At 42.7% G+C, this 16,926-nt stretch overlaps 1 protein-coding gene across 1 annotated transcript in view; it reads right to left on the bottom strand.

The window, feature by feature from the left end:
• LOC146178797 (complement C3-like) overlaps nt 1-16,926 on the bottom strand; it is a 126,102-nt gene that overhangs the window by 11,403 nt on the left and 97,773 nt on the right. The window contains exons 28-36 of the mRNA XM_084578557.1: nt 16,664-16,830; nt 14,667-14,825; nt 8,734-8,844; nt 7,964-8,069; nt 7,835-7,870; nt 6,900-6,978; nt 6,246-6,333; nt 832-903; nt 274-379 (exon numbers count right to left, since the gene is read on the bottom strand). Of these exons, the coding sequence (XP_084434683.1) occupies nt 274-379; nt 832-903; nt 6,246-6,333; nt 6,900-6,978; nt 7,835-7,870; nt 7,964-8,069; nt 8,734-8,844; nt 14,667-14,825; nt 16,664-16,830 (924 nt within the window). The remainder of the gene's footprint in view (nt 1-273; nt 380-831; nt 904-6,245; nt 6,334-6,899; nt 6,979-7,834; nt 7,871-7,963; nt 8,070-8,733; nt 8,845-14,666; nt 14,826-16,663; nt 16,831-16,926) is intronic.

The following is a 16,926-nucleotide window of genomic DNA, read 5'->3' as shown; positions in this document are numbered from 1 at the left end:
TGAGCTACAGTAGGACGTGTCCTTGGACGTCGCGACCGTATGGCCCTGACAGATAAAGCGGCTGTGAATCATAGTACATTCATTGCGGCGAACGGTTTACCAATTCCATTTTTGAGAGGACGTCCCACCAGTAACTTCCCATTGAGTACTATTAGAATAGAAATCCAGAGAACAAAACAATCTGCGTAAGGGTATTGTAACAGCTCGCACAACCCATTAGCTTTTCAAGTACTCTTCGCATCCATGAAGTGCCTTGGAGGCAGTGGGACTCACTCGGGTCATCTGAGTCGTACACCTTTACGAGAGCTGATTGCACATTGTAGACTACGTGCTGGCGTTCTGTCCTGAACTTGAGACAAGTTGCGTTTCTCCATGGTATCTGCAAGGCCACCATAACAATGATGCCGACTGTACGGACTAAACTTGACAATTACGCTGGGAGCATGTCCCTTAGAGGGCAGCACTGCGATATTCACATGATGTAACACTCGTGACGAATGGCCCAACAAAACTTACAGCGAAATGAATAAGGGTGTGTAGTCAGCAACAACATTCGCGTCAAAAACGACTTCCAATCCTGCACTGACCACAAAGTGTTAAGAACCCGTTTTGCTACTGAAATGCATCCCACTTACAAAACATCGGGAAAACCCAATCAGCTACAAAAGCTGCATTTGCATGCTGCGTTTTTGTTTCTTCAGCATTGGTTCTCATAGCCTTGCTTCCATAAGCTCGGTTCTGAAACGCGTAGACGAGCCTTCCCCGAGCACGTGAGTAAGCTACATGAAGAGTACAGCATAATCAATGCGCGCTCCTCTTTTTGGCACTTACCCAGTGAAAATACAGCATTACATTCTTTTCCGTGACGACGTAGTTAGCCAGAAGTTGATTTTTAACTTTGGCCTGAAAACAGAATGAACAGCATAGAGAACCGCAAATTACGCCTCAAAGCAGAAATAATTCCTTCATTCTTGCAATGTTCTTACAATCTTACAATCTTCATTCTTACAATCTTACAGTATAAGCAAAATAATACAAGTTTGCCACCAAAATGTGTGCAATGTCTTGTTTATAATGCTAAACCCCTATCAGGCTTAGGTGTAGCGCGCTAGCCAGGTAGAATGAAAAAGTAAGTCAATTAGAGGACTGCGCGCCTTGTACTGAATAGAATCTCAGGCCTGCCATGCCCGTTTTAAAACTCCTGTTATAACTCTCTATCCACTGCCTCCTTATCGTGCATGATAAAGCTCGTTCAGAGAAGAGTGAAAATTCTTGATTTCATCGCAGTGAGCTTTCATAGGAGCGACTGTACTTAAATGCAAATCCATATTCTGCCCTCAATTCATGACAACCGTTCTCTTTGTGGGATTTGCATTTGTAATCATCTTGTCGTGCACGTTCGCTTAACGACTAATAATACATGCGATAACAGTCATAACGTAGGGGCCCCCAGATTTGTTAGCCCTTTAAATATGATAAGGTATATGCATGTCTAAAATGCCTAAGAGTATTAAAAGCGATTTTAGTATATTTAGCAGCACAATGATGTCACTTCCAAGCCGTTGTGACCGCCAGTTGTGTGGACAAAACGGCTAATCAATAGCTTCAGTAGCTTCGAAAAAGACTTCAAGTGAGTATTCGATTGAATCTCAGTAATTCCAACACAGAACAGAACTTCTAATAAAATTGAAAATTGCAACCGGAAGTATATTAAGGCAAGTCAATGACAAATATTCAGAAAGCTCTACATTTTCTCACATCATTTTTTTTTTCTCGCCGGAGTGTTCCAAGTGCAATTATGCACCGCTAAAAATGCGCAATCTATGAAGAAGCTCATCAGCGAAGGATGAAATACAATAAATATTTGTTCTTACAGTTTTGTATTCAGCGCACAACAATATGGTGCATAGGCGCAGTTCCGTCAGTACAAAGCTACTGACAAAATTCGCCCTACGACGTGTAAAGCAAGGGTAAAACGCCAGTTCTATGTAGAAATGAGAAATTTCCGGAAGCTGTGAACGGCTTAAAACATAATTCGTTTTGTGGAAAAATGGAAAGTTTGGAAAAATCAAGGACATCGCAAGAACAGCCCAGACGTCTTTGCTCAAAAGCACGAGTAGCAATAATTAATGTTATCGTAGCCTCTTAAGCAAGCTTGGGCTGTCAGTTACATATACAATGCATATTGTAGGAGGATATATCTTGCAAAATTACCTGAAGCTGCTTGTAGATTCTGGCGCTGTCTCTCAATATGCCGTTATTTTAGGGCTTCCGAGTTTTTGCCTCACTTTTAGCATGAAGACTGTGGCGATTTTTTTTTTACCAGTGTAATAACGATTCTGGTGCAGTAACGATCAAATTCAAGAGTACCTCGCCGCGTACCATCGGTTTGTCAAAAATTTTGGTAAGATGAATTGCTCAAGGTCTCCTTTGCGTGATAATTTACATGCGTGCACTTCGAGTCGACCTAACTATCACTCATAACTAACCATGAAGCTAGAGCCCCGTGAGGTTACGTCAATTTTGCGCAGCAGCTCTGGAGTGATTGCCGTAATGCGACCTAGAAGAGACGCAGCCCACTAAAGTTATTTGGATAAAAGGTGCTATTCTGTACAACCTCATTTGTGAAAATCAATGCCGTTGCTCATTAGCAATCCTTGTTCTGGTAACTTCTGTCATTAACGTAAACTTTGACTTCAAGCCAAAAGCTCATGAAGAACAGGCACTTTGTAACGCTCGTCGCATTATAAAATCTATGCTCAACCCTATAGTACATGTATTCTCCCTCCATTTTGTTTCAACCAGTTTCACTGAGAACGTGCTTTCATACAACACCATGGGTAGATGTTTCTTAATCTTTACAGGAGAATACCATAATAACCGCCGCTCGTTCGCACGAGCACGTTCTTCTTTGCTGAGTGAAAATATGCTTTTTCCTCGTTTCATCTGACGTCCATTTTATAGCACAGCGAATCTATACCTCATAGAAGTGTTGTTTAATCATCCCGAAAAGAAAATAACTAGTTTCGCTCATCAAGAATGTTCGTATTCGGAGAAGACAGGTTACGCACTCAGAAGTCTTGGTGACTTTGTGTCACGTGCTTCGCGTGGCAGCGAGTTCAGCCATTTTCTTCAATTTAATTCCCAGGTTAAGAAACTAATTTTTCTCCTGCTGAGCCTGGCGCGTACATTGCCTTAATATAAAATAATCAGAGCAAGACAGCCTGTCAAAAGCAATCTTGTACATTTATTCACAATTCTGAATTTGTCGCAGCCGATAAGTGCTCTCTCGACTGCAGAGCAAGGAGACCCCGGGTTTGATCCTATTCACCATGGCCGCATTTCAATATTGCAAAATGCAGAACGTCCGTGTACTGTCGGATCTCAGTGAGGGTGGACGAATTCCATATAATCGAAACTGTTTAAAGCCTTCCACTAAGCTGACCGTTGCAGACGTTCAAGGTTAAAAAAAACGCTCAACAAAAAATTGCCTCCTGCCGTTCATTGAGGCACGCTGCAGCTGTTTTCAAAACAAATTATGCACCAAACTTGAAAGCAAAAAGTCATAAATGCTGGAGATATTATCAAGAAATTTGTAAAGTACTTACACACTATTACTTCACTGAAAGAAGCAGAAAAAATTGCCAACGATTACGTTACTTCCTAATGCAAAATTTGAGCGCAGGTCACCACCTGTTTCACTTCTTTGATAGATTCAGGCAAAGATTTCGAGCTAGACACTTATCTACAATTACAGACAACGTTTTTTTTTTTAATTTTCACACCTATTCTTACAGAAACACTCCACTAACAGTTCTTGGCTGTCATGAAAGAAGCTTTGGTGTAGGAGAAATGAAGAGAGCAATTGAATTATTGGGAAGTTGCGGGAGGCAGCGCGTGGGCCTATAGGAACGTTGCGAGATGAACAGATAGCAGCGACTGACTGATGCCGCTGACGCCGCTAGCGAGTGAGGAAGGGATGCACGCACCGTGATCCGCAGATATCGAGCCGGCGCTTCGGCAACCGGAGAGCAACCTCGCCGCCACGCAGGAAGAGGGGGGTACACTCTTGCCGAAGCACCGGCTCGAACTAGGGGGATGAAAGGGGGTGAAGCTTATTACGAGGCCGACGCGGCCGACGTCGAAGCGAAAGCCAGGAACGGGCGCCAAAGAGCTGCGCTCTAGAAGTGGTTTTTTTTTTCATCATTTGTTTTTCAGTGCTTCGTATTTCTGGTGTATGATACCGGTTTTGATTGGGAGAACAGGAGCAAGAGCAACGAGCAGCCAGAGCAGCGCACAAGAGCACTGGGGACGCGCGTTCTCGTCTCCCCAACGAAACATTCACGCAGTTCTTCGAGCAGCATAGCGAGGGGGAGCGCGTGACGTCAGGCGTCATGTGATCAAAGTTTCCCCGCGCTCGCGTTGCCCGCATCCGTCGACCGAACGCCACCGCTGCCTTCTTCCGCCATTTTTCTCGACCTGTCCTGCCCGGGCTCCGGGCCACGGTCGGGCGAATAACCAGAAGTGAGGTCAAAAAGGTCGCGTGACTTCCTCCGTTCTCCCTGTACTCCGCCGCTGGCGACGGAGCACCGAGGACTGCTCTCAGGGGCTCTCGGGATCCCAAAAGCGCGCTTCCTCTGCCAATAGAACACAACGCTACAGCTCCTGTTCGACCACTGGCAGGCGCCGAAACTCGCGAGAGCACTTTTAGTGCAGCTACAAGTGCTCTTGTTCGCCCAATGGAAACCGGTATGAGTGATGAAAGTGACGAGAACCCCATTTGGGCATCGTTTTGAGGTACCAACTATCACATTTCACAGCAAGCCTTTCTATAGAAGAGTACGGATTTTCTACTTCGATAGCTTGCTCATCATCCTTGGCGCTTTGAGCTTTCCGCTGGGTTCTCCCAGGTATTGTATATATAATTGGCTCTAAAGGGGCTCTGTGGAGACGAAGTCCTCGTAACACCGATTTCTATAGGCATTGGAGATAGTCTGATGTCCGCAGGGCGCTTCACACCGTGTGAAGGGCGCTGACTCATGCGTGTGACTTCTTTCTAATTGCCTATAAAGTGCTAACCAAAATGTACATCACGGAACGAAACAGCAGTCTTCGGGAAGGCAAAGCATTTGTCAACAATAATCGAAAAATAATCACTTCTTGATCTCACTGGAATGTGCTGCGCTCAGTAATCTTAACTAGAATACTCGGCAGCTTGGCCTAAACTGACAGCATTGCCGCAAAGCGTTGTCCGAGGATGCCGAGAAAATGCTTCTGCATGCACCGAATTACGATATCTGTAGCGCAACCTAATATAACGCGCATATGGGAGTCGGGGTTCAGTGTGTTGTTGACGCGCTTACGTTGCCGCTATCGCTCGTGGCAGTGATTTAGTACAAGCACACAGGTTAATGTCGCAGCTCGCTTGACGATATGTCGTGCGACTTCTCTCGCGGCTTTCAAGTTTGACCTTAAATCTCAAAGAGCCAGTATCATTTAAAAGGGATTTTGAGGCATCAAGGAGTTGAACAACTCTAACGTGCATATTTATTTTCATACAATCAGATAATCACCACTATCTGGCGGTTTCCATGCCTTTCCAACGTATAGTTTTTTTTTTTTTTTTAAGCGGCAGCTTTGAGGTTGACGAGATAAGTAAAGTGCAACGGGTTTTCAGCGCCCGCATGTATGATTGCTGCCGGTAGAGGAACACAGCGACCCTGGCCCGTCAAGAGCGCACTCACTCCGATTGCTTAAAATTAAAATACGCTGCTGCCACTGCCAGGCCGTGAAAATAATGATATATTGTCTCAAGCTCTCAGCTCCAGATGCCAACGCTACGTGACGCTCGCGTCTGACAAGTCACTCTGTCGGCCGTTCGCGATGACCGTACTGAAGGTGTTACATGGTACTAAACTGCACATATTGCCTTACTTAGCGCATTGTGTTAATTTATTATGTACCTCGTAAAAAGGTTTCTTTGGGGTTTTTTCAAAACTCAAAATTGCCTAAACTTTTATATCTCTAGTCTGCACCGTGAATGTCGTGACGTGGAGTTATTAACTAAAAAGGTAACTCTTGGCCATTTGATGCAAGTATCAAACTAACTGATAAAATATCGATGACTCCTGACTTTCAACTCGTAGTCGGCCAATGCGAAGTTGAAATCTCCGGACCAAATGCTTAAGAAGCCTACACAGTTCTTGCACAGCTCCGGTAGAGCGGTACAACTGAAACTCTCTTACCGTTTCCAAGTCGTCTGCAATTGGAACAAAACCACTCAGAAGTCCAACTTCAATGACCGCCATGTTAGAGTCCGACTCGCTAAGGTACCTGAAAAAATGCAGTGACAGATATTTCATGCCCCAGCAAGCTATAAATAATGACAGTGTAATTACCATATATGTGTCCAAAGTATAAGCATATGCATTGGCTTATCACATTGTCACCAAAGTTCCTGTAGTTATATGCAAACATAGTCATTACTGCACATGAGGTTACATGGCTGCATTCCAAATAGATAATATGTTTCTGCTAATTGTGTTCAGGTTTCTAACTGCCTTTGAGCATGTACCCGTAAAGACTTTTTCTGAAGTACTCACGTATCTTCCGGCATTTTTTTTACAACTAATTACCGAGGTAAGAGTTAAGCAGCACTATAGTTCACATACATTTTAAACGGCCTGATTGGGTCACTGTCGAACTATCCTTCACGGCTTACATCCTCAACACTGGCGCTACGTATGTATGGCATTGGATAGAACTTTGACAATAATGGCCGTATTTTGCGAGGCTTGCCACAAAAATAAAGGCACATTGCAGATTTCAACACCATCGGGAAGAAAACAATAAGAAAGCTTGTTGAATATATCTGTATATAGAATGAAGACGAGTCTTACTGTGCGCAGACTTCGACGTCATAAATCAGCTTGCTCTGCTGTGACGAGGTATTATGCGGGGCTGTAGAACCCCTGCTTCCTGTCAGTGAGAAAAGAAAATGCAGTTTTGAAGTGATACTACACTGCGGCCATAGAAGGATGCCAATGTTAGTTCGAGTTTGATTGCAGCAACAATATATATATATACAAAATAAAAAAAAGTGAAGGAAGGAATAAATCTTAACACGAGAAAGTTACATGATGCCGTCAGCTACGAAGTAGAGCTAAAAGATGGCAGTACGGATATAGGTTCTCCGTCAAACGAAAGCGCCAAACTTTCTAGAGAAAAAGTTTCAGAGATAGTTCAGAAATTCGAAAATAACGTAATATGTCTGCTCCACTTTCGCTCTTGTGTTTCTTGCATCCAAAGTGTCCCATCCCAGCTTTTAGCGAAAACTGGTTCGATCATTGGAACCGAGGTGCCGCAAGGTATATTCGCTCATGTTCTCATGACAAGATTTCTAATCCTCACTGCACTGAAGCGAAATTACAAGAGTTTTGAGAATAATGGCACGCCGTTTCAATGTAATCGTCTTCTACCTGCAGAAGCGATAAGACCTAAGTGAAGTGCCAGGTAGAATTGTTTTTCCTCTCAAGAGGTGAAGTGCGAATGTTATTTTCCTAGTCATTTATTTGTATTTCAAGGCTTCTAAAGGATGCGTGTTTGCGGTATATATTGTATAAATTATTACCCAGGTTGTAAAGTGTTGACGCCCTATTGAGTTTTGCAGAGGGTTTTCTCAGAGCGCAAAATCGCAGTATCGTCTTTGCCAGGCTACGCTTTAGGACAAAAAAAAAAAAAGGGGGATGGCAATGTGAAGTGTTTGATGCCACCTGGTTTCCAAAAATAATCGTTTAACAAGAACTGCCCCCAGAAATGTGCAATAATTGCTCACCTTGCGAGGACCAGTTGTAACGGGCTGAACGACGTGCTGTCGTGGAATAAAAGTGAAGAAATAATGATACAAATATTGGCGCACTTATTCGTTCATTGAAAGCGCCGTGACGAAGGTATGTTTTCTTACCCCTATTTTCTCCTAATAGCTCGAGCACAAGTTGCTCTGGGAAATCTAAGGAATTAGCGCTCTTCTCCTCCGGAGTGTGAATGGCGGCTCGAACAGAAACATTGAACTGAAAAGGAAGAAACATATTTGGAAACAAAAAAACTAATCTGTCACGTGTGTGGGCGGTAGGCATTTTTGAAGCCACCCCACTTGTTGCTTTTGACTTCAACAAAGTGGATTACATGCTTGATCGTATGAGTGAACGTTTGCCCATTAACGAGTCACGGCTGTCGACAGCGTCCTTGTTAAACTTAACGGGAGTAAGTTCCGAAATTTCAACGGAAATGTCTATATTTCTTCAGTATTGATTAGCTGCTTCTCACAGAATAAGGTCCAGAAATGTGGCGCAACAAACACAAACACAAGCGAAGAGGCACAACACACGCGCACATTTCTGAGTATTATGCAGCACCAACCTCAAGCCGCTATTTTCAGAATAACGTCATTATTACTATCTAAGCATGCAGAAACCAGCATTTTTATGGAAAACCTCCTTGCAGCGAAACAGATGGACAAAAAGTACTGCAAGAATTCCTATTCTGGTAAAAAAAAAAAAAAAATTCCCCGATGTTTTCTTTAGTCGAACATTGAACGCGTTTTATCTGTTGGGGTGCGCTTGTATTTTGTGTCATTCAGGGAGCCTAGCATTCGATTTAGCTCTTGCGAACCATCACGCAATAAGTTAGAGGGCACAAATCGAACCTGTTTCGCGGCCTAAAGAGGCATCTTACCCTGCACGCGAGCTCAGGTGGGAGGAGCACGTTGTACTTGAGTCTCACGGAGAGCAGTCCGCTTCCGGTGCCGTTCGCTGTGACTAGCAACTTGCCTGTCACGTCTTGAACCTGAACAGAGTAGGGAAAATCACACATCTGTGCAAAGAGACTTGAATTTACTAGAGATTGTACAGCGTACAGCGTTTCGACTAGCTATTAAATATTCTATCCTTCAATTGTCTGTAACCTCCACATGGCTAAGGCATTTTTTTCGCAAGCCGATAAGCGAGCTTGATAGTAGAGTGCGAACACGATGGAGTAATGATCCCGTGTTGAAGAAATGCCAGCACCTGCCTATTTCGCTGAGAGCGAATAATCTTGATTGGACGACACAGCCATGACTTTAAAGCAAGAAAACCACGCGAGGAAGTTTTAACACCTAGTGGTGGGGAACCTATTTTAATGAAAATGTTTAGGATGTAGCGGTGGTTGGAGTCTTCAGTCCAGAACCCCACTGGCCTAGAATCATACCTTGCGAAACCGTTTAGATCCAAAAAGCATCTCCCTCCACCTATCCTTCTGAAAAAAAGTAGGCTTGTTGGCAATTGAGCGAAAGAACTTCAAAGTATATTCCTCCAGAAAAAAATGTTTGGAGCCGTAAGCGCTTATTGAAGTTTCCGTGAACGAAAAAAAAGCTGCAATAAGAAAAACGTTCTAAATCAACCGTGAAAAAATATTTTTTCAGAATATTTCTCTTTTGTTGTACTTTCAGGTGAGTTCTTGAATAGAGAAATATAAAGATTTTGCTCATTTTCTTTGTTGACTGAAATTGTATGGAACGCGGTGTTCTAGGTTTTATTTTTCATATTAACCCCGCCAAAATGCGATACGAAGCAATTTTTGTGCGCTTTCTTTCTTTAGTGTAGTCCATGTTAGAACTAGTTTCAGTGAGTTGGTTTGTTATGAATTTTAAAAAGTCACCTTTTTGTATTCAGGCCCGTATCGCGAATGAAGAGCATCGTGATAAAAGTACTCAAGTTGACTCAGTATTCCAACTGAAGCCTTCGCTTTAATGTAGAAGATTTTATGCGATTAAAATTTCTTTGATGTGAGAAGGCTTTTTTGAAGTCGATAAGTAGCGACAGCGGCAGGCACTGTCAAACTGTGACTTCCATGCAGAACAAGTTTATATTACCGAATAATATTATATTTGGCACATTGAGTGTGCAGCCAATTTGTGCAACGCGTGAGTCAACAGCTAAGCAATAGAGCGAAGTCTGCCTTCGAGCTTATTTAAGTCACATGTATGTTCTGTATGATCAAATTACAGAGCAATAGTCGCGGATATAAAAACATCGGCTTGAAGATAATTTTTTTAACGGGGCTTCATGAAAATAAGCGACGGAATATATCTTCTTGAACCACTAATATTACGAGGAGGACTATAACTTTTCTCAGTGTAAGATTTCTTTACAACTTCAAAAGCAAATTGCTGCAGGTGGAACACTGAAAGGTGTGGCAACAAGAGGAAGCCTATAGAGGTAATATTATCACGGCAGTAAATAACAAAGGAGTGCATTTGCCTAAGTCAAAATGATACAAAGAGAAATAAACCAATGCTGCAAATTTTCGAAGTAGAAGCACGAAAGAGACTGCCTTCAAAATTCACCAGGCTGATCGTGGTCATATCTCATCATTGTTCAACAACTGAAAATCGGCTACGATTACACAACATGGCTCTGAAAATTTACAGCACTTAAATACTCAAGATATTCAAGTAAGGAGACGGACATTAGAGCTAAGGTGACCTTACTTTGTCTGGCAATAACGATTCAAGCGTAGAAAAGCTAATTTGATGTCGATGAGAAAATGAAAAACAAAGATAATAAGTGTAATAAAAATGAAGTCTGTGATAATGGCCACTTGGGAAACACTGTAAAAAACTGATGAATTATTTCCGCTCTGACACAACAGGTAAGTTGTCCTTTGTACACTTCAGACAGATTTAATGAAAGCTGGCCACTGGCTGCACAGTGCAAACCGCCTACACCGATGGTGTCTGAGCTGCTTGGATGTGCGACCAAGGGTCGAAAAATGAGATGGGGCGACCATACGAAAATGCATCACTTATGTATTTGCATGGATGTGCAGCTAATACAGCCAGACGTTATCTTGGTAAAGGGAACGAGTGCCTATGCGCACCATTGTATTAGGCGGTAAAAATAGTATGTTTTCAGGGATATCACAGTTTGGCAGTGCCTATCGGTGTCCTTGGTTATGAACCGCAAAAAACGAAATCGCCCGTCAAGCTAAATTTACTTCCAATAAATATTTTATATTAAAAGCTAACATTTCGATGTCTATAGCAAGCCATCTTGAATGTTTTCATCTTTAAGGTCTTTATTACAATAAAAGGACTGAATAAAAAGAAGACTTGCTCATATTAGAAACATATTATCAAAAAACTGAATGATTCAAGGCGCTTAAAACATTGAAATAAAGTAGCGTGAAAATTGTTTTTGTTTACGCTTTATCGAGGTTAATGCAATTAATTAACTAAAAATTCTGATTTTTTGCAATTTAGATGCAGAATTTTATGCGAAACTCTATAGCATGGTTTTATTCATAGATGCACATGAAAGAACAGTGCAAGTAAAATATTTGAAAGTAATATCTATCATTACATCTTGTTTTAGGAATGGTTAAACATATTTTTTTCCTAGCTGACACTTGCTTCTTTGTGCAAAATTCAAACAGCGGTCACATTAGCAAACATTTTTTCTCGAAACGTATTCTTTGACAAAGGTTGTTAGCAAAATCGCCTACATGGTCATTTTTTTTTTTTAGAACAGTTGACGGTGTTCGCTTTTTGGGCCTGGGGCGTTTCGTATGGAATGACCTTATAAGATATTTATTTCAAAGAATGGTTTCGGGGTTATGGGGTGGGGTTGGTTTGCGCGATTGATCGAGCCTTGTGCCGGGACTCCATTGGTTCAAGCCTTTAATTGCCTGACCTCTCGCAACGAAAGACACTTCGGTCGCGAGGTTGGAGCTCGACATTGCCTGCTCCCTATCCGCCCAATTTGGGTTTTCTTTCCGGGGTACGGCTTGGTTTTCTTGGTATGGTTATGCTGTATAGCAGAGGTATGCACTCTTGCCGTAAAATATATATTCAACTGAACAAACCTCTTGCTAAAAATATGCAGTTGTGCTGAGTTTTTGTAATATAGTGTGTTTGTAACTACCTGAGGCTACACTCTGATTTATCCCGTCATATAGAGGGTCTAGGCAATGTTTGTCTTGCTAAGCGGACGTGTTGGAGCATATCTCTGTATGCCGCGAGAGGGTTCAGTGGGCAGATAAGAGAAGTGACAGCACACCCCTTAAGACTAATGGTCGGGCTCTAAGAAACATGTTTACTACTAAGCCGAAAATTGGATTGACCGTCTAGTTGACGCAATGTCATCGGCCCTCGAGGCAGAATTTCCTCGTAACCTTTTGAAATATTTTACAACCCAAAACGGTGGTGAAGTTACTTGAGGTACCAATACCACCTTTAATATATACAGTATATATATTTTATAACAGTAAATTTTTAAATGTCATAATTGGAAACAATCGGAAATTGAGCGAAATGTTAAGGCTACCTTATGGGGAAGATTTGCTAATTAAATCTACTCATATTTTATTTATCTGGAGGGAACCAGTGGCATCAAAACGCGTAGCAGTTGCATTCGCGGTTAATGGTATGTTGTCTTTAACAGGCAGCACGAAGCACCCGGCGGGAACTTTAGACCACTTTCGAGCTTTGAAGGAGAAAGCACCCCACCCCGCTTGTACCTGGAGTCGCACGAATGTACAGTGGTGGGCAAAAGTTGTATGCAAGACGAAGGCGGTGGTGGAGCTCGGTTGGATGAATGGATGGAATATAAGAGCCCATGAAGGTAAAAGAAGCTAAGGAGAGTGCATGGCATCACGCGGCCAAGCTTCGGAAGCCATGTACGGAGGGCGCCTTTTTCTCCGTCATTTTTTTCGCTCTCCGAGTCGGTCCTAGTGTTTTGGTGTCGGTATGCTTTAGTGCAAACGAAGAGGCGTCGTGTGTTGTGCGATGTCAGCGCACGTTAAAGATCCCCAGGTGGTCGAAATTACTCCGTAGCCCTCCACTACGGCTCCTCTTTCTCTCTTTCCACTTTCACTCCCATCTTCCTCCCTTCCCTTACGGCGCGGTTGCGGTGTCCACAGATATCAAGTGAGACAGTTACCGCGCCTTTGAGGCGCTGGTTCGGGAGATAATTGAAGCCGCTGAGATAGCTAGACTGCAGGAACGATGTGTAAGCAAACCGTCCCTGCTGTTAACACAAAAAGAAATCGAACTGCTGAATGTGCAATCGTCTCCATGAGTGTTCAGAGAGTGCACCACGCTGTGTGCAAGAAAAGGTTATGTGGAACGTGTATTTATTTATCTAATACTATGTTTTTGTTTTGTTTTTTAACTTTGCTAATATGTGCAAGTCATCTGTACGCGTCCGTGGCGTTAGGGTATAAGAAGCTGAGGGTGTTCCAAAATAAACGTTGTTGAAAGTCAGCGCTCGTTGTGTCGTCCTCTAATCTTGTGCTCCCGTCCTGTGTTCCGCGCTGTTATCCTCAAGATAGCTGCCGAGATAGGGCCTATGGAAGAGATTAGGCAACGGGAACTAACAGAAGAGGATGTGAAGGCCCGTCATGTGGATGTGAAGGCACGTCGAGTTTCCGAAAGTGCATCTTCGACCTGGACATTAAAAGCAGACTTTGCGAACAATCCGTTTGGACACGTTTTTAGTGTGTGCGAGAGGCTGTGGCACCAAATGAACTTGACACAGGTGAGTAATGTGATGTATGAGACTTTGCGTTTGGAGGCTCTGCCGAATCGAAATACTATACAGAAACATTCAGACCACTGCATGCTACTTCACAGACCTTCGGGTAGGCTTCGTCTCTGTCAAGCAAAATGAATAAGAGATGTGTATACCCAATTTCACTCATTGCTAAACATATATGAACACAACAAGCTCACTCAGGGAAACGTACCTCTCGTTACGGGTATCCTGGCATAGCTAAGCTAAGCCACAGCCATATTTTTCTGCCCATGCGAATGATGAACACAGCTGTGGTTGTTTAGCACGCTTGATCCCCGCCATTCATAAACAATTCTAAATGTCTCTGACAACGGCGCAAATATCGTACACTATGCCCTTTTAAAGCACTAAATCCTAATGGCGTTAGTGGGTTGTTTTCAATTATGGACGCTCTCCCGCATGCCCCAACTGTCCTGAACCCTGTGAAGACTTGGAGCACTGCATGAATTCCCGCTCTGTAACTGTTTTATCCCTTACTCCCCACTTTCTCCCTCAACGTAGCGAGCTTGGTTAGCCTCTGACCAGCTGAAAGACCAGTCGGTTTTGGGGACACTTGTCCAGTAGATTCTCGACGCGTAACTGAAGTTCACTCAAGAAGCACTACAACGAATCGCAGGCGGACTCTCGCCTGTCACCAGGTCTGTAGTCTGGTGGCATACAAATGATTTATCTGGCCACAGAGCTTACTGTTGTGTTGTAAAGCTCTGGGAAAAGTTGTTGCTACACTAGATGCATTCGAGTATGGAAATTGTGCTAGTAGACAAAGCTTAGGTACAACCTGTGGCGCCTATGTTTCGCCTTTACAGAGGCTAAAGTCGTTTCAGGATACTAAAGCCTTTTCTTCTGCAACCCTGGCCTCATAGTGGATCATTGCGTTTGTTGTGTCAGGGCTGGTCATTCGAACAGAGCAAAACAAAGGGGCCCGTGTACTCCGTGCAACTGGCTGCAACGATGCATGATCTGTATTCAGTCCGTCGAAAGCTTCATGCAGCTCTGAAGCATACAACAGTAAGACACTAACCATGCACTTCACGATAGGATTGTATGGACACTCACGTCGAGCTGTTGCAACAGCGCTGCGTTGTCCCGCTTGATCCGTATGCTCTTTTGGAAGCTGCGCTTACCACTGTGACTGACGTTGCAAGTGAGGTCCATGTCGTGCTGTTGATACTTGAGTGCGAACTCAGTCAGCGCCTCCAGGGCTACAACAGAGTGCTGAAAAGTTAAGAGTTTGAGTTTTACCAGCAGAAAATATTTGGCTTGTGCTCACCACTGCCTATAACGTACCGAGTAAGAGGTAATACGGGAATGAATAATGAAACTTTGAATAACTGAGGGGATTTAAATAAAATAGATGCGAACGATCGCCTCATTCTATCACAAATATCAAGGATTCTTTCTTCAATGTTAAATATGTGTTAATGCCACAAGACGTTGTTGAGTACCTCTGTTTAGGAAGGATATCGTTTTAAAAAGACCGGTAGCTTTCAATTGTCTTTTTTTGCACCTGTGACTTCGGGAAGCCATTTCATACTGGACAAAATGAAGAGTGACTCTTTTTTTTTTAAATATCTTTTTGGAAAATAGCCCTTCTTCAAAGAAATTTTGTGTTCATGCTCTCAATGCTAATAAAATGTTATGCAAATGACTAGCTTAATCCACATTCAGTTTTTGTGTAGTTTTGAAAAGAGCGGAGATTATTTTAAAAAATGATGTGATATTGTTATACTCTACAGTGCGAGATTTGAGTCCAGCTGTATAAGCGTTCTTTTTTTTTTTGTATATACCGAGGCAAGGATTTGAAAGTCGCTTGCAATAATGTATGGAAAATTGCAAATCATTCTATTTTTCCCACAGCCAAATAGCATTTCTCACAAGACCCACGAACGAGCGCCGTAGAGCTTTCTTATTTCTTGCCTGGCTTTGACACACAACATTTCACCCTAACTAAATCAATAAAGAGCATATAAAACGCTATTTACACACGACACCGATTAGCCAGCATAGGTCTGCCGCAGAGCGCGTGACTCTTCTGATGAGAAATTCTGTGGAAATTCTCTTTAGCTCCTGGCTCTCGTGGTTTGTGACTGTCTTTCGCTCTATTACACTGGGAAAGGCCCCAAAGGAAACGCGGCTCAACCGCTGGACAGGGGCATAAGAGCATTAGCCTTAAAACTGCAGCATGCACCGGTGTCACAATGCTGTGCTTTGAATTTCTTTTTGCTGTGCCTCTCGACCCCTCTTCCTACATTTCATAGCGAAGCAAAAACGCGCTTTTAAATTTGACCTCCTCAAAGTATTCAAGGGCGAAAATCAAGCTTTTTATGTTTTTTCTATAATAAGGCTTGAGCGTTTCTTTAGAAAACATCAGAAATATTTATTTTCAATAGTCATGCCACTTTCTCTCAAAACACCCTATGTCATACTAACGTTGTTTATCTATATTAAATGCATGTTGTTGGATGAATTCCGGTCATGACTTTTGGCATTTCTTGGAGCGATTTTTTAGACTTGAAATAAAAGACATAGAGAATTTGAATATTCTCATTAAGATTCCTTGGCCGCGTTAATGTCTGAAAAATATAATATTCCTGTTGCAACATGTACTCGCAATATACAAAGAATTGCACTTCTAAATGACAACGTGTTTTTGATGCATATAAAACACTGAGCAAATCAGGTATCTTGCTAATGGGTTGTGCATATTTGACCAATGTTTACTGTGTATGTTATATGATTTAAATTGCATACCATACCATAAAGAACAGTGCTGGTCTTTATGAATAACTGCGTATATTGCTATTTGAGCCATAATGCCTTAGGACAATTATATTTTACTATGATTTCAGTCTTCAAGTTTGAAAGGCGAACAGAAAACCCTCCGCAAAACTTGTGGCCACTCGCTTCACTTAAAGTGCACAAGAATACACGTCTGTGTACATTTTCTTTTGCTCCCGTACCTTCACGAACATGCGTTAAACCGCCCTGCTGAAAGTACAAATAATTTAAATGTGCCGTAGCCGAAATGCTTGAAGCAATGGCCGAGAACTCACGTGTGTTGGAGTATCGGACGACAAGCGGTGCAGTTCGAGCCAGTTTGCGAGAGTTTGGATGGTCTCGGTGTCACTATCATTGCAGGCTAATAGAACAAGCAGGGCATGAGCCGTGCTTTCAGTCACCAAAGGGCTAGGCTCATTTCCCGTACTTCGCGTGCTATGTGCTGCAAGAGCATCGGAAAGAGAAGAACGGGAATATTTTTCATCACCAAGGTAACACGAAAAGCGTTGCGGGCAAGCAAAATTGTCATTCTGAATGG

This window comes from Amblyomma maculatum, chromosome 9 (assembly GCF_055883805.1).
Source record: "Amblyomma maculatum isolate TAMU_Amacu chromosome 9, ASM5588380v1, whole genome shotgun sequence".
NCBI classification, from domain to species: Eukaryota; Metazoa; Arthropoda; class Arachnida; order Ixodida; family Ixodidae; genus Amblyomma; species Amblyomma maculatum.
The sequence above is the reverse complement of the archived record's forward strand: the minus strand, read 5'-3'. Positions and strand labels throughout refer to the sequence as shown.